The sequence below is a fragment of the Leopardus geoffroyi genome, chromosome D1 (assembly GCF_018350155.1).
Source record: "Leopardus geoffroyi isolate Oge1 chromosome D1, O.geoffroyi_Oge1_pat1.0, whole genome shotgun sequence".
NCBI classification, from domain to species: Eukaryota; Metazoa; Chordata; class Mammalia; order Carnivora; family Felidae; genus Leopardus; species Leopardus geoffroyi.
The window spans coordinates 14,509,500-14,528,489 of record NC_059329.1 but is presented as its reverse complement, the minus strand read 5'-3'; the positions used below and the strand labels follow the sequence as shown (position 1 = coordinate 14,528,489).

The following is an 18,990-nucleotide window of genomic DNA, read 5'->3' as shown; positions in this document are numbered from 1 at the left end:
CCCCTCAGGGTCCTCATGCCCCTAGGAGTGACCCGGCCGCTAGGAGTGAGGTAGTGGATGGAGTCCCCTTCCCGAGGAGGCCCAAACAGAGAAGAAATCATAGAGGACCAGGCAAGGTGACAGACAATCCAACGCTGAGTAACCCGAAAACTCGTCATGCGAGAAGAACCGCAGCCCTGTTGGAGGAGGGTCAGGAAACAGGGCTGGCTTTGCTGGGAGAAGTGGGCTCCAGCCGGGTGGGGAGTGTCACGCCCCCCCCCCCACCCAGGCCAGGCCAGGCCAGGCCAGGAGCCCCGCCAGCACTCTGGCTCTAGGTGGGCTGGGGTGGGCCTCAAGGAGCCCCTGGGGCTGGAAGGATTAGGGACGAGCTCAAACGAAGAGCTTAGCCTTTGCTCCTTCTTTCTTGATGAATTCCAAAAACGAGGAAACAGACGCTTCCCTTTTCTTTTTTTCACAAGGGCAGCATGCCACTCCTCAGGGTCCCGCCCTTTCCAGAAGCAGCGGATGTTTCCTCCAGCACAGCTGTGTAAACCAGCCCTCCCCCCCCCCGCGGGGCTCCAAGCCTGAGTCAGAACAATAACCCCCACCTGATTACAGGTAATTAGCCCACTTTTATTTCTAAGATGCATTCATATCCGTCATCTCACTGCATCCTCCCCCAAATCCTGGGTACACCGCCGCTACATCCATGATACTGATGACAAAGCTGAACCCGGAAGTCACAGGCCAGGGCTGAAGAGCTGGATGGGTTGGGTAGCCCTTTTCAGACGCATTCTGGGTCTTTTTTTTAAAAAAGTGTGTGGTCAGGCACTCGAGTTCACACGGCTGTGCACAGGCCCATGCACGTTCTCAAGCGCACACTCCTATGTGCAGCCGGCCCCCTCTTCACACTCAGGTACTTACCCCCATGTGCGTGCCCAGATTCACAGATCAGAGATCTGGGCAGTGCCCTGATGGAACTTTCCCTGCCATCTCCCCACGGGGCCTTTTGCCCCCTGCCTCTCCCCCCGTCTCCAGCGTGTCTTGCAAACTTCTGGATAAAGCAGTGGGCTTTTTAGTTCCTAGCCATCAAGAGCCGTAATAGGTGTCAAGCCCAGATCTGGGTGAGAACACTTTCCAGGTGTGGGTGCTGGGATCCCTGGCCCGGTTGGGCCAGAAGAAAAGCCCAGGTGGATTTCCAAAGGGAGAGCAGATGTCTCCACATGGGGCGGGAGGTGCTGATGTCAGCCAGATGTGCCAAAGAGCCTCCTGACACCCAGCGTAGGAGTAACAAAGTGTTTTTCTGTGTCAGCTGAGCAGAATATGAGCAGCTGATCTGAGCTTCAGGTCCAGCTCCGCCATTTGCTGATTCTGTGACATTGGGCAAGTGCCTTCACCTTTCTGAACCTCGGTTTTTTCCTTGGAAGAGCGAGGGCCTGCCAAGTAGTCTGTGGTTCTGGGACTCCCTGATGTGAACATCTGTTGGGGGGTGGGGACACAAGGGAAACAGCCTCTGTTGGGTAACTTTGGGTTCCTTCTTAGTTCCTGAGACGCCGGATTCCCCCGGCTCCAATTCTGGTCCCAAGGGGAAATCAGCTCAGCCTAGAGCAACAAGGATGACCGTTTACAAGGTACTTTGATGTGCCAGGTGCTCTGCCCAGCCTCATTCACTCATTCATTCATTCAACCAATCTACAGTGGAGGTGGCATTGTTGCACCCACTTAACAGATAAGAAACTAAGGCTGATATAAAATGATGGCCCCCAAACCACAGCCTAGTTGTATCTTATTCCAGCCACTCCCCATCAGCCTCCTTCCCTCAAGTGTGGCCGAGAGGGCCAGGCGGCCTGGGTAGCGCGAGTCAGCTCCACAGAGCTCCACAGACAGCAGTAACAGCTCTGATGACGGATGGCACAAAGATGCCAGGCACGGCGCCTGGCACAGATCACACACTCAAGTCACGTTGTACAGCATCTGACAGTTTATCAAAGTGTTGTCGGACCTCTTACCCCATCTTCTCCTCCACACGAGCCTGTGGAAGCAGAGTTCTCCTGCCTCCGTGTGATGAGGAAACTTGGGCCCAGACACCACCCGACTGCTAACGGGCGCATAGGGCACTGGCCCCAGGCCGGCTGAGTGGGACGCAGCCCAGCGCCCACCCACAGAAGAGCCCTGGCCCATTTCCACGCCCGAACACACATGGCATGCGTGGGACGTCCCACTCGCGGCAGCTTCTCATCCAGTTTTATTGGCAGGGCAGGAGGCTTGGGGGTGGGCCAGGTCTGGGGTGGGGCGGAAGGTGAGAATGCCGTCACTTTCAAGCGACTTTTGGGATGGCCCAAGGAGCCAGCGGGCTGGATGGGCAGGAAGACGTGGTGCGTCAAGGTCTCACTTGGCTTCAGAGGCTGGCGTCGGTGTGACGGCAAAGGTCGAATCCCAGAACCCGGAGAACTTGCCTGTAAGCGTGCTCCAGTAGTCTTTCAGGGAGCTGAAGCGACCGGTCACCCAGTCCCTGAGGGTTAAATCAGTAAGGGGAAGCAATGGGAGTGGGGGTAAGAGCTCACGTGAAGGCGGCGGGGCCCTTGCCGTATCCCCACTGCCTCTCCACCCTCCCTCTCAACCTCCTCCAGCAACGCCCCTGACACCTCAGGCCAAGACCCCTTCTGCTGTCACCTCAGGCAGAAGAGATGCTGGAGGGGGTGATGGGACCCTAGCACAAGTCCAGCTTGTTTCTCCGGGGTGGGGCAGACCTCTGGGTCACCATGGGTCTGAGGCCAGCTGGAGGGGAGTGGTTGAGTGGGAGATTTGTAAAGCCTGGGCTGTCATTCTATTCGAGGCAAATGATGCCCGCCAGGATTGCACAACCTGGTGACTCTGAGTGGGGTGGGGCAGAGGGAAGCAGTCTCTCTTTTGGAAAATCCTCAGAGGATGAATTAGCTGTGTGATCTGGGCGGCGGAGGGGGGTCCCTTAACCTCTCTGAGCCTCCATTTTCTCATGTGCAAAATGGCACAAACAATACCCACTCCACAGCCGGTTCTGAGGACTGTGAAATTCTGTGAGCGCCTCAGCTATGTGAATGCTGGCCAATTCGCAGTGGAGGTGCGGAAGGGAGCAGGGGAGAAGAGAGGACTAGAAGGCAGGGCAGGATGGGAGAGGAAGCACAGACTTCTGTTCACACGGGCCCCAAGTCTTGGCACAAGGCAGAAACACACACACACACACACACACACACACACCAGGCTGAAAATTGGATTGGGTGGGACCTCCCAGCCAACCTCCACCAGAAAAAGGGAGTGGGAGCAAGAGCTAACAGGGCCTTCCTTAGAGCCGTGCAGAGAGCCTGGAGAAGGGAGGGCCCACAAAGGGAGAAGAGGCGAGGAGGAGATGAGGGGAAGGAAGGCTACAGCCCGCCTCCATCTCTCCAGCCCGAGAAAGCCCCGTGAGGGCCCCGTTCCATAGACCAGAGCACGGAGGCTCCGAGAGGCACAGGTCCCGGTGGGTGTGGGCAAGCCACGGCCCCACTGCCCGGGCTCTGCTGAGTCAGGGGCGGGAGGGAGCCCAGAGCCGGCGCCGAGCACCGAGACGTGAGGGTGTACCTGGCCTGCTGGGCCACGGGGAACTCCCGCACGGTGGTCAGCGTGTCCTGGGCGGTCTTGGTGGCATGCTGGACGTAACCGTGCATAAGGCCCAGAAGGGAGGGGTCCTCCCCCTCTGTAGCTCCTGCCGGGAGAGCGGGGTGGAGTGAGATAGACTGGCCTCTGGGGAGCCCTTCGCCTCCACCCGGCCACCGGCCAGGGTGTGGGATCCTCAAGCCATTCCCAGGTCCTCCAGGCAGACGGCTGCCCACCCCTCCCTATCCCTAGCCCTGTCCCCATGAGCTGCTTACGAGCAGAGGCCAGGAGCACCAGGAGGGCAGTGACGAGAAGGACCCGGGACTGCATGGCACCTCTGTCCTGTGGGGAAGTGTCTTGAGAGGGGTACCCCAAGCCCCCCACCTCTGGTCCTCCCTGGGGAGGTGGTGTGGCCCCTGCCGTGGATCCTGAGCTGGGTCAAGCCAGGAGGAGAGAGGGCCTGCTGCCAGCTAACACGGCAGGTGAAGGGCTTTCAGCCAGGGGCCTCGGGCAGAGCCAGGCTGGGAGAGAGCGCGGGGCCGAGGGCCGGAGCAGAAAACCCACCAGACCAGGAATCAAGGCACCCGGGTTCTGGCCTGGTTCCCGCCACTAACACATTGTGTGACTTGGGGTAGATTCCTGTCCCTCTCTGGGCCTCGGTTTTTCTGTCTGGGGTCTAAGGCTTCTTCCAGTCCTAAACACAGAGTGAGGGAAAGTGCACGGATTTGGAGCCAGTTCCGGTCCTGCTGTGAGCAAGTGCCCTGCCTTCCGTGAGCCTCGGTTTCCCCCAGTGTGCAACTGGAGGTGCTGGCCGCTTCTCTAGCCCCGGGGCTTCCTTGGCTCCAGTAAGCTCTTCTCCAGCCTGTGCTGGCCGGTCTGGGCAGGGACCATCCTCTGCCCCTCGCCATCCTGCCTCTCCTTTCTCCCTCACCCTCCTCCTCCCCAGGGGGCATTACCTGGAGCAGCGGTTTCTTGGGATGAACTGAGCAGGCAGACCCGAGGGTTCTGACCTGGTTTATATTGTCTCCAGGACAGCGGGCACAGAGGGCCCAGTGAGCTGGGCAAAGGTCACTTGCTGATCAGTCTAGACCAGGGCCCGAGGCAGGGTGCCCAGACGCAGCCAGGCTTGCTGGGAGAGTTGGGAAATCTCTAGGTGCCACGGTGACCACACTGGTCTCCTGCCACCCCTGCAGCCCAGAGGGGCTCAGGGACTAGGCATACCCCATTTCCTCCAAGCGGCCTGGCTCCCCAGGGAGAGGTAGGGGAAAGGCATTAGGGGAGAAGCCAGGGGTCTCTGGGCCACCGCAGCCCTTCACACATGCCTTTCAGGTCCCTCCCCGCACCCCGCCCCCTGGGCCCTGGAAACAGCCTGGAAGGGGTGGGGGCTGGATTGAGAAGGTGATGGGCTTCTTCAGGCTTGAGAACAACTCAGTATGGGGGTGGGGTGTCGGGAGTGAAGTCACCGAAGACCTATGGGCAGAGGCTTGTGTGGGGAGGGGAGACACAGTTGACTCCACACAGCCCCCTCCCTTGCATCGACGTCTCTTCTCCAGGAGCCTCTCCAGCTGAGCCCAGGGCAGGGGGTGGTGGGAGAACAGCACAGGCTGCTCTGAGCCCAAGGCCTTTCCCCCCTCCTCCTCCCCTTGCCCTCTGGACCCACTGATAACATTTCCTGGGGCAGGAGCTGGGGTTCCAGGCTTGGGCCTTCCCCAGACAGCGACAACTGGGACTGATTGCCAGCGCTGAGCACCTCTCACCTCGGGCCTTGGTTTCCTCAGCTTTGAAATGGCAGCCCTTAGAGCCCCCTGGCTGGGAGGGGAGCTGGAACGAACCGAGGTTGTGGTGAGGCCAGTCTGGTGGGGAGAGGGGACAGAGGAGCTCTGCAGGGGCTGTCCAGGAGAGGACTCGGCCTTACCTTCCTCGGGGTAAGGTGGCCCTGGGCCCGCAACAGGAGCCATAACCTGGATAGCAGGATCAGGGAGGCTAATAAGACTTTGAAGCCAAGAAATCCCAGGTTCAAACGATGCCTGTGACTCTTAAGTCATATGACCCAGGAACAGAGACCTAATACCTCAGAGCCTCGATTTGCTCCTCTTGTAAAGGGGATAGAGTGCTGATACGCCAAGAGTTGTGGTACAAAGTAAATGAGGCATGTACAAAGCAACTGGTTCATGGAACAGGCTTGATAAATCTCTTTCTTCCTCCCAAACACCTTGTCTATCCCTAGACAGCATAGTCTGAAGGCAGGAGGAAATAGGGCTTTTGAAAGCAGGCAGCCATCTTCTCAGGAAAAAGCAACTAACTCCATGGTGTGAAATCAGAGGCCTGAGAAAGAGGCCTGGCTCCACCCTCAGAATTCTTTGTTTGCTAAGACTGGACCTTTCTCCATTAGAAGTTCATTCCTTTGACTTAGATCTTGTATTCTGTTAAAATGCAAATAGATTTGTACGAAGTAGATATTAACGATCCCATTTGGTAGATGAGAGACCTAAGGCTCAAAGGAGTAGAGATGTCCCCGAGTACATATAGCACATCACTGGTAGAGCTGGAAACCAGAATACAGGTCTTCAAATACCAATACTGGTGCTAGGCAGCTTGGAGCGATGAGACCCTTGGAGATTTATCATTCACTCAGACCTTAGAGTAAATCAGTTTCAGATCTCTTCCTGAGCACAGATTTTGGTGATGGGGTGGGGAGGAAAGGAAGCTGATCAGGTCGCTGAAGGGTCTGCGCACCGGGGAGGGTAGAGAGCAACTTGTGCCCATGTCACTCTTCTGTTCTGGCCTGTCCCTCGGCCCCGGAGGTGAAGGCCACAGTGGGAATCCAGGTTCCAGGCTGGGTCAGAGTACAAAGTCCTCGGTCCCTGCGCCTGCTAGAATGGGCTGGCTGGATCCCTTGGCCCTGGACCCTCCAACTCTCTTTCCCTGTGTGGGGAGGGTCTGGAGGAACCTGTCCTCTCTCTCACATGTAGCAATGGGCCCCCTGAGGCCAGGGAGGTCAGAAGATGGGGGCAGAGAGACCCAGCAGGGTCGTGCTGAGCTGGGCAGAGAACCCAGGTGTGTGGGCCCATGCAGCAGGGGTGTGGCATGCCACGAGTCTTGGGACTTTTCCTCTTTCAAAGGGCTTGGCACAATTGAGTGCCCTCCTGACAGCTCTGGCTTGGGTCTCAGTAGGGCTATCTCGGGAGGGGCCCTCTCAGGGGTCAGCCTAAGCTGCCTCTCTCTCCTTTCTCTCTCTCTCTCTCTCTCCATCCCACGCTGGCTCCCCTGGGATGAGGTGGCTGCTCTGGGCCTGGCCCGCAGACTGGCTGTAAGGAGTCCCAGTGGTGGTAAGGAGGGGGCGGGAGGGAGGCTTGAGCAGCTGGAGCCAAAACTGGTCCTCTAGGGCTAGGCTGATTCCTCACTAGCTTCCTTGCGTCTGGGCGAGGCTTAGCACACAAGCCTCTGTGATCCATGCCCCTGCCATTAGGCTGGATGGGGAGCCCCGATTCAGCCCTGCCAGCCAGAGGATCTGGTTCCCCATGCCTCTCCATGCTGGAAGTTCCTCCTATTATCCCACCCAGATCCTTCCTGTAACAACAACAGGAGCTACCCCTCTTTAATTCTGCCCTGTGGAGAGGGCCAGAGTGGAGCATCTGTGGGGAATATGTCCATGTGACTTGCCTGTCTCTGGCTGGTCTTGAGCTCTCCCCTCCTGACTCTGAGCTCTGGGCTGACCCCTGGTTTTGTCCCTGTGGGGTGGACAGGAGGGTGGCTGTAATGCTGGACTTTCAACCTCATTGTGTTACCAACCATTAGGGCCGTCTATTGCACACACAAGGAGAGCGAGGCTCAGAGAGGCACATGATGTGCCCAGCATCACATGGGCCCCCTGTGTCCACCCATGGGGCCGTTTCTTGTCTCATAGGGTCAGGTCCTGCAGGAGAGGCCAACATCTGTGCCCAAAGAGAACCAGAGGCCCAGCCGGAGGCCGAGCCCGCGGCTCGAACGCCGTAAGACTGGACACTCGTTCTTCCCCTGTTCCCGGTGCAAATCTGTTTACAGACTGATGCAAAACGTGCCCACTGACTTGGGGAAACATATGCATTCAGTAATGGCATCCACCCACGACATGTCAGGAAGCAGCACACCCCCCTCGTGGTTGTGGCTGTCGCACAGGCCGGCACCGGTCCCTTAGCGAGATGCCTTAGCTTTGTGCCCACAGGCAGCTGAAGTGTTTGCACACTTATGTGAATCTGTGCACGTCCTGGCAGATGCTCTCAGACATGCTCAGCGGGGTACAGACACTCCCAGTGTGTGTACGCCCAGGCAAGTGAGACAGGACCTGTCACATGCTGGGGGCACCTGTTGTTCACACTCCAAGTCCAAGAGGTCAGGCTGCAGCTGAGACGTTCTTGGTGACTCATTGCTCTTTTCATCTCTGGCCCCGGGGGAAGGGATGGGGGCACTGAGCACTGACCTTTGCACCCACCCGAGACTGGACTGTGCCTGACTGGGGAGCAGGAACAGGAGCGATAGGCCAGTGTGGCAGGGAGGTAAGGCTTGCAGGGTGAAATGTGGCTAGTGCTGTTCCTAGACACTGTTCCCAGCGTGACAGACTGTCTCACTGATTCCTCATTATTCTACGCCCAGCTGAGGCAGCTGAGACTCAGAGAGATTAGGAGATTTTCCCGAGGTCACGTGGACAGTAAATGGGGAGCCCAGACGCAAACCCATGGAGTCCGACTCCAGAATCTGAGCCCTTCACAACTACCGCGAGATAGGGACAGCTGTCCAGGAAGGCGGGGCTCCCTGAGACTGGAGGCGACCGCGGGCAGTATGGGGACACGGCAGGGCACAAGAGGCTGAAGGCCTTAGCTGTCTTTAATCCCATGAGACATCAAGCCACTTCTGGAGTATGAAAAATGGAGGCCCGGTAAATCAGGGTTAACACAACTGTGGGCTGTTGTGATGGCGGGTGGCCAGGAGTCCACCCGCGTGTCGGGCCCTGTGCTCTCGGATCAGAGCCAACAGTGCAGTGGGAATGAGTTTCCTCTCACAGTCACTGCAGGTGGCATGGTCTAGCAGAGGGGCCCATGCAGAGCAGGCCGCGTTGTCTTCTTGGTGGATGGCTTTCTGTAATCGTGTGTATGACCTCATTGTAGAGAACGATAGAAGTCTCCTAGAAGACCTCCTGCCCCCATCCCCCGGCCCCCAGTGAGAAGTCCCCTAAGAGGCTCAGGTCCTGAGATTCAGCACAGGCTGACTGCTCCCACCCAGGGAGTGTGACTAAGCTTGGGAGCCATTCCCCCTGCATCGTACCCCACCTTGGTGATCCCTAGAGGGCTGGGCCTGACTCTGCCCTCTCTCTGGAGGGATGAGCATTCTACTGGACCCCCTGCCAGGGCCCCAATCAGGAAAACAAGGTTATTATTAATAACAACAACAACGACTGCGTAGTGCTTATTCTGAGCCAGGTGCTACACCCATTGCACGAGCAACAGCTCATTTATTATGCCCAGCAACCCCGTGTTCGAAGGAGAAACTGACGCTCAGAATTTGGCCAAGTTGAGTCACTAGGCCAAGGTGGCACAGCTGGGCAGCAGCGGGACATGAAGCACACTTAAAATCAACCCCTTCAAGGGGTGCCTGGGTGGCTCAGTTGGTTGGGAGTCTGACTTCAGCTTAGGTCATGACCTCGCGGTTTGTGAGTTCGAACCCTGCATTGGGCTCTGTGCTGACAGCTCAGAGCCTGGAGCCTGCTTCAGATTCTGTGTCTCCCTCTCTCCCTGCCCTTCCCCTGTTCGTGTTCTCTCTCTCTCTCTCTCTCTCCCTCAAAAATGAATTAAAAAAATTTTTTTTTTAATTAACCCTTTCAATACAGGGTTCTGCCCACTCCACCCACCTGCCCACTCGCCCTCCTCCTGGGCGCACCTTGACCAGAGCTCTGGATCTTAGCTTGCTGTCCCTGTGACCCTGGATGTCCTAGTCTAGTGTCTGGTGCTCTGAGATGGAATCAGTTTGGGAAATGTGCGGGGCAGGGGACTCTTTCCCCTGAGGCAGACAGAGGAGGTGTGAACTTTACTCCCCAAACCTGGCTCAGATCCAGAATTGTCAGCAGGGCCCCTGGGGCATCAGTCCCTCCCTGGCTCGGGGGTTCCCTGGGCCTCTTGCCGTCCACAGCTCATGGCTCCCCACCCTCCCTTCATACTGGGCGGGGCATGAGCACAGAACAGCTTCTTCTGACTGCTGCCCAAGCCTCAGTCCACTGTCAGCTTCCACGTTGTCTTAGAGTCACAAAAGTCCAAGAGGCTTCCTGGGAATGTGTCATCTTCCAGCGTGGAGTCACACGGGGGGTGGGGGGGGGGGGAGGCGGGGAGGGCAGACTGGTGGGAGTTTAAATGGCTGGCTGGCTCCGAGCTTTGGTCAGTTCGGACAGCAGCACAGGTGGAGCTGCCTGAGAGCCTCTCCCGTTGCGCCGTCTGATTCCAGAAAGGATCCAGTGCAGCCTGGCGAGAAGCCCAGGATGTTCCTGAGGGCTGTGGTCCTGACCCTGGCCCTAGTGGCTGTCACAGGTGAGTAGGAGCTTCCTCTGGATGGGGCTCTTGGGCAGGACCCTCTGCCGCATCGAGTGGGCAGGATGGAGAGTCTGAGGCCCAGGCAACAGGACGGTTCCAAATGCCTGTCATCCCCCAGTTGGACGCAGAAGGCTGCCCACTTGCCACTCGGTTCACAGGAGGGCTGGCCTATTGAGAATGTTCTGCCCGCTGGCGTGAGTGCCAGCCCAGTTTCTAACTTCCCAGCTTCTAACTCGGGAAGCTTCTAACAGAGGAGGAGATCAGGGGTCAGGCTCCCCCTCCCCCCCCCCCCCCCCCCCCATCAGCTGGTCTGCAGCTCAGGGGCTGGTGCAGAGGGGCAAGGAAGGAGATAGGTCCTCATGAATCACTGTCTGCTTCCTGCCCAGGTGCCCGGGCTGAGGTCAGTCCCGACCAGGTGGCCACCGTGGTGTGGGACTACTTCAGTCAGCTGAGCAACAATGCCAAGGAAGCCGTGGAACATCTCCAGCAGTCTGAGCTCACCCAGCAGCTCAAGTAAGAAAGACACGACTTGTGGGGTGGGGCTTCTTAGAGGCCATGCAATGCGGCAGCCAAGGGCTGAGCTCAGAGGCAGGAGACCTGGGCTTAGGATGCCCACTGCCCTGCCACTAACTCACCCAGTGGCCCTGAGATCTCTGGATCTGGGATCCACATGCAGACAGGGGGTTGGACTGATAATCCCTAAGGAATCTTCTGCTTTAACCTTCTAGACTGTGCCAAATGGCCACGTCTTAGCATTGAGATGCATGGAAGAAAGGGAGGGAGGGAGACGTCACGGGAGCTGGGTCCTAACACGTTCCAGAAAGACGGGCCCCTGGGACATCATGGGAAGGGACGTGGGGATATCTGGGGAGCCTGTGAGGATAGACACGTGCAGGGAAACCAGTATTTTGAATCCGTAAAAGACACTGGAAGGGGTCCAGAGCCTAACAACCTATCAATGAATGTGATCTGAATGTGCACATTCAGTGCACCTGTGCTGGGAAGGACTTCAAAGTCTGCCCTTTCTAGTTCACAGATAGGGAGGGGAAAGCAAACCCCTGGAGGTCAGATGATAGGTGGGTATTGTGACTCAAGGTCAGGGGGAGACTCAGAGATAAAAGGTAATAACTTAGTCTATGGCATCCACCCTCTCAAACCATGGTCTACCGCAGGGAAGGCCACAGAGCCGAGCTGGGTGAACTCAGTACCCTTGAACACTCACCTGTCTTAGGCAGGTATATAAGGAGACAAGGTCCTGGCACGGAATGCCAAGTGTAACGGTGGCCCTCTTGTGTCCTTCCTCTGTAGTGCCCTCTTCCAGGACAAGCTCGGGCAAGTGAACACCTATGCGGATAACCTGCAGAAGAAGCTCGTGCCCTTCGCCACTGAGCTGCACGAACGCCTGACCAAAGACTCGGAGAAGCTGAAGGAGGAGATTCGGAAGGAGCTGGAGGAGCTGCGGGCACGGCTGCTGCCCCACGCCAACGAGGTGAGCCAGAAAATCGGGGACAATGTGCGCGAGCTGCAGCAGCGCCTGGGGCCGTACGCGGATGAGTTGCGCACGCAGGTCAACACTCACGCCGAGCACCTGCGGCGCCACCTGACGTCCCACGCGCAGCGCATGGAGACCGTGCTGCGCGAGAACGTGGACAACCTGCAGTCCTCACTGACGCCCTACGCAGATGAGTTCAAGGCCAAGATCGACCAGAACATAGAAGAGCTCAAGGGGCATCTCACGCCCTACGCCGATGAGCTCAAGGTCAAGATCGACCAGAACGTGGAAGAGCTGCGCCGCAGCCTGGCTCCCTTCGCGCAGGACGTCCAGGAGAAGCTCAACCACCAGCTCGAGGGGCTGGCCTTCCAGATGAAGAAGAATGCCGAGGAGCTGAAGGCCAAGATCACGGCCAATGCCGACGAGCTGCGGCAGAGGCTGGCGCCGGTGGCCGAGGACGTGCGCGGCAAGCTGAGGGACAACGCCAAGGGACTGCAGGAGTCGCTGGCCCAGCTCAACAGCCACCTGGACCGGCAGGTGGAGGAGTTCCGCCGCAACATGGGGCCCTACGGCGACACCTTCAACAGAGCCCTGGTGCAGCAGGTGGAGGAGCTCAGGCAGAAGCTGGGCCCCTACGCAGGCGGGATGGAAGACCACCTGAGCTTCCTGGAGAAGGACCTGAGAGACAAGGTCAACTCTTTCTTCAGCACCCTCAAGGAGAAGGAGAACCAGGACGTGCCTCTGGCCCTCCCCGAGCAGGAGCAGGCGCCAGGCCCTTTGGAGAGCTGAGCTGTCCCTGGTGCTCCCGCGCTACCAGGAACACCTGCCCTGCCCGGCCTCCGGTCTGTCTGTCCCAAGGCAGTTCTTGTACAAGCTTGAGGACACATGTCCAGTGGAAAGAGACACTACCTCTCGCTACTCAATAAAGCTGCTGAGAAACTAGTCCGGTCTGGTCCCAGCGTGTCTTCTCGGCGTTGGTGGGCCTGAGGCGGGCGAAAATCATGGCTTGGCAAAGCTTGGCAGGGGCCGGCAGGGGATACTTTGAGGGACACAAAGGGCTGGGGGGATGAGATTGCAGGAGGGGTGAGGGCAGGGAGTGCTGAGAGAGCTTTCGAGGGTGCCCTAAGGAGAGGTGGAAAAAGATGTCACACGTTATCCAAAGACGAAATATTCACTTAGCCGGCTCTACCCACCCTTTTCATACATGTTCTGACAACGGGGCTCGCTCTCTCGTGAGTTCCCAAGTACAAGAAGAATGCTCTGATTTGGTTTGGGGAATCCATGTCTTTATGAGAGGATGTCCAAGATATTTTAAGCAAACGAAAGCCAGGTTCTGGATGTTATGCATTATACAACCCCGTTAAGAAACATACGTATATTTGTACGTGAATGTGTAAGGAGGTAAAAAAAAAAAAAAAAAAGTCCGGTAATTCAACAGCTAGACCTAAAATTCTTCTCAGAGAGAGAATTGTATTTGGTACTCCATGCTGGCTGCTAAAGAGGAAACGTTAAGGAATAGGCTGGAAAGAAATGGATTCTGTGCATGCCCCGTACAGGCATTTGAGGCGGTGGTAAATAGTAGGAAAGGAAGGGAGGTTACAGAAGGGAAAATAGGGAATGAGGAATGTCCAGTGGCAGAAAGCTATAATACAGGCATTGCAATAAAGCAGATACTCTGCGCTCCCTAGTGCTAGGTGCTTTTAAAAAACCCAGTAGAGGGGTGCCTGGGTGGCTCAGTCAGTTAAGCATCTGACTTCAGCTCAGGTCATGATCTCACAGCTTGTCAGTTCAAGTCCCATGTTGGGCTCTGTGCGGACAGCTCAGAGCCTGGAGCCTGTTTCAGATTCTGTCTCTCTCTGCCACTTCCCCGCTTGTGCATGCTCCCGCCCGCCCCTGCTCAAAAATAAATAAATATCGAAAAAACAAAAACAGGGGCACCTGGGTGGCTCAGTTGGCTAAGCATCTGACTGCGGCTCAGGTCATAATCTCGCGGTTCATGAGTTCGAGCCCCACGTCAGGCTCTGTGCTGACAACTCAGAGCCTGGAGCCTGTTTCCGATTCTGTGTCTCCCACTCTCTGCTCCTCCTCCACTCACGTTCTGTCTGTCTGTATGTCTGTCTCTCTCTCTCAAAAATAAACATTGAAACAAAACAACAATAACAACAACAAAATCCCCCAGCCCCCCATGGTATATGTACATTGACTCATATACTCCTCCCAACAAACTGTAACATTGAAGATACAGCAGATAAGGAAAAGGCAGTTCAGAATGGTAAGGTACATTAGGTAACAAGTGGTGGAACGGAGTTTCAAACCCAAGCAAGCCGTCCAGCCCCCGAGAACCCCACAGAGCAGGGGCGATGCCCACCACACAAGGGGCAGATGGGTTCTGCTGGATCATGTTCGATTCTTGATATCTGACTTCCATGGTAGAAAGAAATCTGAAAGTTTAGGTGGTAAATTCATCAGGGCTCATCTCAGAAAGGTGAGATATTGCTTTCCACTTCATATATTTTACATAGTATTGGGATTTTAAAATACTATTTAGTATTACCTTTTTACTGTGGTAAAAAAATACACACACACACACACACACACATATATATATAACATAAAATTTACCATTTTAACCATTATATAATTCAGAGACATTAATTACATTCACAATGTTGTACAGCCATCACTGCTATCTACAAAATTTCTTTTTTTATTAAAAAATTTGTTTATGTTTTATTTATTTTTGAGAGAGAAAGAGAGAGACAGAGTGTGAGTGAGGGAGGTCCACAGAGAGAGGGAGACACAGAATCCGAAGCAGGCTTCAGGCTCTGAACTGCCAGCACAGAGCCTCATGCAGGGCTCAAACTCACGAACCATGAGATCATGACCTGAGCCGAAGTCAGGTACTTAACCGACTGAGCCACCCGGGTGCCCCTTTCCAAAATTTCTTTATCATCCCAAACAGGAAACTCTGTATCCATTAAGGAATTCCACATTATCACCCCCCACGCCAGCTTCTGGTAACCTCTACTCTACTTTCTGTCTCTAGGAGTTGACCTGTTCTAGAGAATATGCATAAGGGAATCATACAATATTTGTCCTTTTGTGTCTGGCTTCTTTCACCTTTCACTTACCATAATGTTTTCAAGGTTCATCCATGTGGTGGTAGCCTGGACCAGAATATTTTCTTCCTCCTCCTCCTCCTCCTCCTTCTTTTTCTTCTTCTTCTTCTTCTACTTCTTTTTTTTTTTTAAAGGCAGAATACTATTCCATTGTATGTATAGACCACATTCTGTTTAGGCACTCATCATTGATGGACTCCTGGGTTGTTTCTACCCTTTGGCTATTGTGAATAATGCTATTATGCTATTTTCAAGTCTCTGCTTTCAATTCTTCTGTGTATATATCCAGAATCAGAATTGCTGCATCATGTGGTAATTCTATGTTTAATTCTTTTTGAGGAAACGCCATATTTTCATGCAAATGTTTTACATTACCGTCAACAGGGAACTGGGGCTCTTTTCTCCTTACCCTCTCCAACACTTGTTATTTTCTATTGTTGTTTTAATAATAGCCATCCTAATAGTATTACTTTAAAAACTATAAACAAACAAACAAACAAACAAATAAATTAATAAATATTCACCAGAGCTACTCCGGGATCCAGGCTTGACCACATAGCAAGACTGGAACACTTAAACCCAGAAGAACCATGTACTTAGAGTCCCCTGCAAGTGCCGGGTAGGGGGTGTTTCCTGGACTTCTGCACAGCCCACATCAATATCGCCCAGTGCAGTTTGTCCAGAGCCCAGCACAATCTCAGGCCTGAAGCTCCCCCAACCCCCCGTGGCCCCTCAGGTGACCCAGATGTGAGGGACTCCTCTACAGGCATGGGCTAGTGCCCCCAAAGAGTGTCAGCCAGCCCTGGTGTGGGCTGGGCTGAGACGCTAGCCACACACCTGCACCCATCCCCAAAGCTCAAAGGTCAGAGGTCATTTGAGAACGTCAGAGAGGTCACTACCCCTGAGGTGTCTGGTGATGGAACGGCCTTGATTAGGGAGAGGAGAGCACAACAAGGTAAAGGAAGGGTGTGGGGCCTGCTCTCCTCCTGAACCCACAGGGCCTTACTCCTGTTGAGGGATTGTTGCAGCCCAGTCAAAAACAGCGGGGATGCTGTGTTCTTTTGGTGTTATCATAGGACACCCCATGATCCCAGGATGGGGCGCACAGGTGATGGCATGTTCTGGGGAGAGAAACCACAAGTGTGGGGTTATCTGGGGACTTCTCTGTCTGAAAGTATGGAGGACAGAACCATGGTTATCTCACCGTGTGACAATTAGCAGCTAATAATGGAGGGAAATAGTTAGAGACCCCAGAATTGCCCACGTCAGAAGAGTGAGAATTTGAGGGGCGCCTGCAGGGCTCAGTTGGTTGAGCATCTGACATCAACTCAGGTCACAATCTCACGGTTTGTGAGTTTGAGCCCGGCATCGGGCTTGCTGCTGTCAGCACGAAGTCTGCTTCGGATCTTCCGTTCCCCTCTCTCTGTGTCCCTCCTCCCACTCCTGCTCATGCTCTCACTCTCAAAAATAAATAAAACATTGAAAAAAAAGAGGATTTGAGCAGCTGGTTCTGAGACAGTAGGCAAGTGATGAGGTAACTGAAAAACTAGGACCTGTGCACAAAATCATAGGACTTGAGGTTTGGAGGGAATCGCCTTGTCTCTCGGGCCAATTCCTTGACACTGTTTCTAGCAAATGAACACAACTCTACACAGACAGGTACCCCATTCCTCCACCGTTGTGTGTACAGACTGTGGTGGCCAGGCTGCCACATGGCTCTGAGATTGATGCTCCTCTCTGGCTCACGCCCTGTGTGGTCTCTCTCATGGGTGGAGGGCTGACCTGTGTGATCAATAGGCTATTATGGAAGTCACGGTGTATGGCTCCTGAGGCTAGGTCAAAAGGGCCTTGTGGCTCGCACCTTGCTCTCCTTTGGATCACTGACTCTGAGGGAAGACAGCTACTCTGTTGGGAGGACACTCAAGCAGCTCTGGGGAGGGGGCCACACGGAGAGGAACAGCAGCCCCTGCTCAACAGCCAGCACCAACTTGCCAGGCACGTGAGTGAGTCACCTTGGAAACAGATGTGTGGTCAAGCCTTCGGATGACCGTGGCCCCAGCCAACATCTTGCCTGCAACCTCATGACATATCCTGGACCAGAACCGCACAGCCTAGCCACAGACCCACAGCAATTGTGAGAGATCATGCGATGTTAAGTTTGGGAGTGATTTGTTATGCAGAATAGCTGACTAATACACATGCCTCACACAGTGCCTGGCACACAGTCACCGCTCGGTTGAGTGAATCAATCCTGTTTAGCGTCAAACACCTCCACTGACAGCCAACTTGCCATCTACCCAGACGATTGGTTTTATGTTTGGACAACTCTGTTAAAGATTATTTTCTTAAGTTTATTTTCATTTATTTTTGAGAGAGAGAAAGAGAGAAAGCAGGAGTGGGGCAGAGAGAGACAGAGACAGAATCCCAAGAAGGCTTCACATTGTCAGCACAGAGCCCGACGTGGGGCTCAGACTCACCAACTGTGAGATCATGGCCTGAGCTGAAGTCAAGAGTTGGATGTTAAACCAACTGAGCCACCCAGGCACCCCTCTGTTAAAGATTATTAGATTTAAACTTGTTCTTTCTCAATACAGCATTGGTGGTACTTTTGCTTCTCTTCTGAGCCACAGAATAATTATAATCCCCTTATATATATGTTCTGTCCACAGGAAACCTACCCAGACACTCCTCGCATGGAGCCCCAAACCTTGTAGACAAAATTGAGCCAGAGATGTGCCATACTTCACCTCTGCCTTGGGATGAACAATTTTGGTTGGTTTCTGAGAAGGGAGAGGTCTCGCCCATCTTGTTTATTCTCATATGATCAGTGCTTCGCACAATGACTAGAACCTAGCAGGTGCACAATATATATTTGTTGAATAAATTAACAAATTTAATGAATCTTTGTCTCATGCTCAGTGGTACAATACGTGTGTATTCATCTTTACCAGGTCATGCTGAATTGTTTTACAAGCTGATTGTACCACTTTTTCTTTATCTCTTCCAATACTAGGAAAGTTCTGGACAAGCCATCTAATTTCCTTACTTTTTCTCTGATGTCTTCCTTCTCTGTATGCTCTCCTTTCTGGTGGACTTCCTTACCCTCTATTCAGGTTTTCGTTTCTGCATCCTTATTTTTAATTTGCAAGATCTTGTTAAAAAAAATCTGTGAATGTTCTTTTATAATACCCTATTCCTATTTCATCGATGTGATATATTTAACTCTCTGATTATATTCATGGTATTGTTTTTTTAAGTAAGCTCCATGCCCAATGCGGGGCCAACACAGGCCCAACATGGGTCTTGAAATCACAACCCTGAGATCAAGACCCAAGCTGAGATCAAGAGTTGGTCTCTTAACTGACTGAGCCACCCAGCTACCCCAATATTCATGGTATTTTTAAGTGTTCTTTCTGTATAGCTTTGGTTTTCTTCAAGTTCTTTTTGAAATGTTTGTTTTGGGTCTCTATCTTTCACATTAGGATCTGTCCTCAAACAACTGGTAATGTTTGCTTGTCTGCTTAAATTTAAGAGTCAGGATTTTAAAGCTGGTTTGAAGCTCCAGGTACATGAGTGGCACTCATTGGCTGTGAGCCTCACTGTTGGAGGATGATCCTCTGGAATGTTTAGTTGGGGAACTCCTAATGTAGAAATATTTAGGTATTTCCTTTTGAGTTGGTCATGTGTCCTTAGGAAGTTTCTCTCACTTTCCTGCCTGGAGGGTAAAGGCCTGGATACCAGTGTTCTTGGGGCTCAGTGGAAGAAGCAGGATGGGGCTCAGCATTCAGAGGGCATCTTTTGATTTAATCCCTTTCTTTCTAGCATAGCATCCCTGTTCTCAACTCTGCCTGACTTTCTTTTTTAGTTTTTCCCTTTTTAGAAAATAAACCTCCAGTCTTTGCTAAGGTGAGATAAAGGAGCTAAAGTTTTACCTGCTCTTTAAATAATTTCAACCAATCTTTCCTATGTTACAACAGCCTCTTCATTCACCTCTAGTGGTAACTGGTGCCTTGTGTTCAGTGCTGTTATGTATGTCTGTACAAGCTGTGCACTGCCCAATTCTGAGGACACCTTTCTCACACTGTGGACATTATTGAATTGTGTATTGTTTATGACAAGTTTCTGGCAGATGGCAGTAGTGTGTCTTGAGAATGAGGAGGTTAGTTCTAATTCACACACAGGTGCAACGTAGGCTAGCTGCAGATCTACTATAATTCCTTAAGCCTTTTGT

The 18,990-nt window shown here is 53.6% G+C and overlaps 2 protein-coding genes and 1 long non-coding RNA gene across 6 annotated transcripts; 2 read left to right on the top strand and 1 right to left on the bottom strand.

The window, feature by feature from the left end:
- Nucleotides 1-1,945: 1,945 nt before the first annotated feature.
- Nucleotides 1,946-4,674, bottom strand: APOC3 (apolipoprotein C3). 4 transcript variants are annotated; one of them, XM_045482911.1, is made up of 5 exons: nt 4,548-4,674; nt 4,156-4,285; nt 3,867-3,928; nt 3,577-3,700; nt 1,946-2,491 (listed from the first exon to the last, which is right to left on the bottom strand). In XM_045482911.1, exons 3-5 carry the CDS (start codon nt 3,919-3,921, stop codon nt 2,368-2,370), a joined length of 303 nt encoding a protein of 100 aa, XP_045338867.1. In that variant the 5' UTR covers nt 3,922-3,928; nt 4,156-4,285; nt 4,548-4,674; the 3' UTR covers nt 1,946-2,367. The 4 variants fall into 4 exon arrangements, with proteins under 4 accessions (XP_045338867.1, XP_045338866.1, XP_045338865.1 ...); XM_045482910.1 differs by having other exon boundaries at nt 3,867-3,933; nt 4,548-4,673; XM_045482909.1 differs by lacking the exon at nt 4,156-4,285 and having other exon boundaries at nt 3,867-3,933; nt 4,548-4,616.
- Nucleotides 4,675-9,988: 5,314 nt separating this feature from the next.
- APOA4 (apolipoprotein A4) lies at nt 9,989-12,582 on the top strand. Its single transcript, XM_045482908.1, has 3 exons — nt 9,989-10,145; nt 10,535-10,661; nt 11,457-12,582. Exons 1-3 carry the CDS (start codon nt 10,097-10,099, stop codon nt 12,427-12,429), a joined length of 1,149 nt encoding a protein of 382 aa, XP_045338864.1. The 5' UTR covers nt 9,989-10,096; the 3' UTR covers nt 12,430-12,582.
- Nucleotides 12,583-16,516: 3,934 nt separating this feature from the next.
- Nucleotides 16,517-17,656, top strand: LOC123600704. Its single transcript, XR_006713766.1, has 2 exons — nt 16,517-16,893; nt 17,429-17,656. It is a non-coding gene; the product is annotated as an uncharacterized LOC123600704 (long non-coding RNA).
- Nucleotides 17,657-18,990: the final 1,334 nt, after the last annotated feature.

What these genes read in the sequence shown, in the direction of transcription:
- APOA4 (XM_045482908.1), top strand. Translation starts at nt 10,097, where the DNA reads ATGTTCCTGAGGGCTGTGGTCCTGACCCTGGCCCTAGTGGCTGTCACA. An exon ending in GGCCCTAGTGGCTGTCACAG is followed by an intron (nt 10,146 to 10,534) that starts GTGAGTAGGAGC and finishes CTTCCTGCCCAG; the next exon opens with GTGCCCGGGCTGAGGTCAGT. An exon ending in GAGCTCACCCAGCAGCTCAA is followed by an intron (nt 10,662 to 11,456) that starts GTAAGAAAGACA and finishes CTTCCTCTGTAG; the next exon opens with TGCCCTCTTCCAGGACAAGC.
- APOC3 (XM_045482911.1), bottom strand. Translation starts at nt 3,921, where the DNA reads ATGCAGTCCCGGGTCCTTCTCGTCACTGCCCTCCTGGTGCTCCTGGCC. An exon ending in GGTGCTCCTGGCCTCTGCTC is followed by an intron (nt 3,701 to 3,866) that starts GTAAGCAGCTCA and finishes CTCTCCCGGCAG; the next exon opens with GAGCTACAGAGGGGGAGGAC. An exon ending in CCCGTGGCCCAGCAGGCCAG is followed by an intron (nt 2,492 to 3,576) that starts GTACACCCTCAC and finishes TTTAACCCTCAG; the next exon opens with GGACTGGGTGACCGGTCGCT.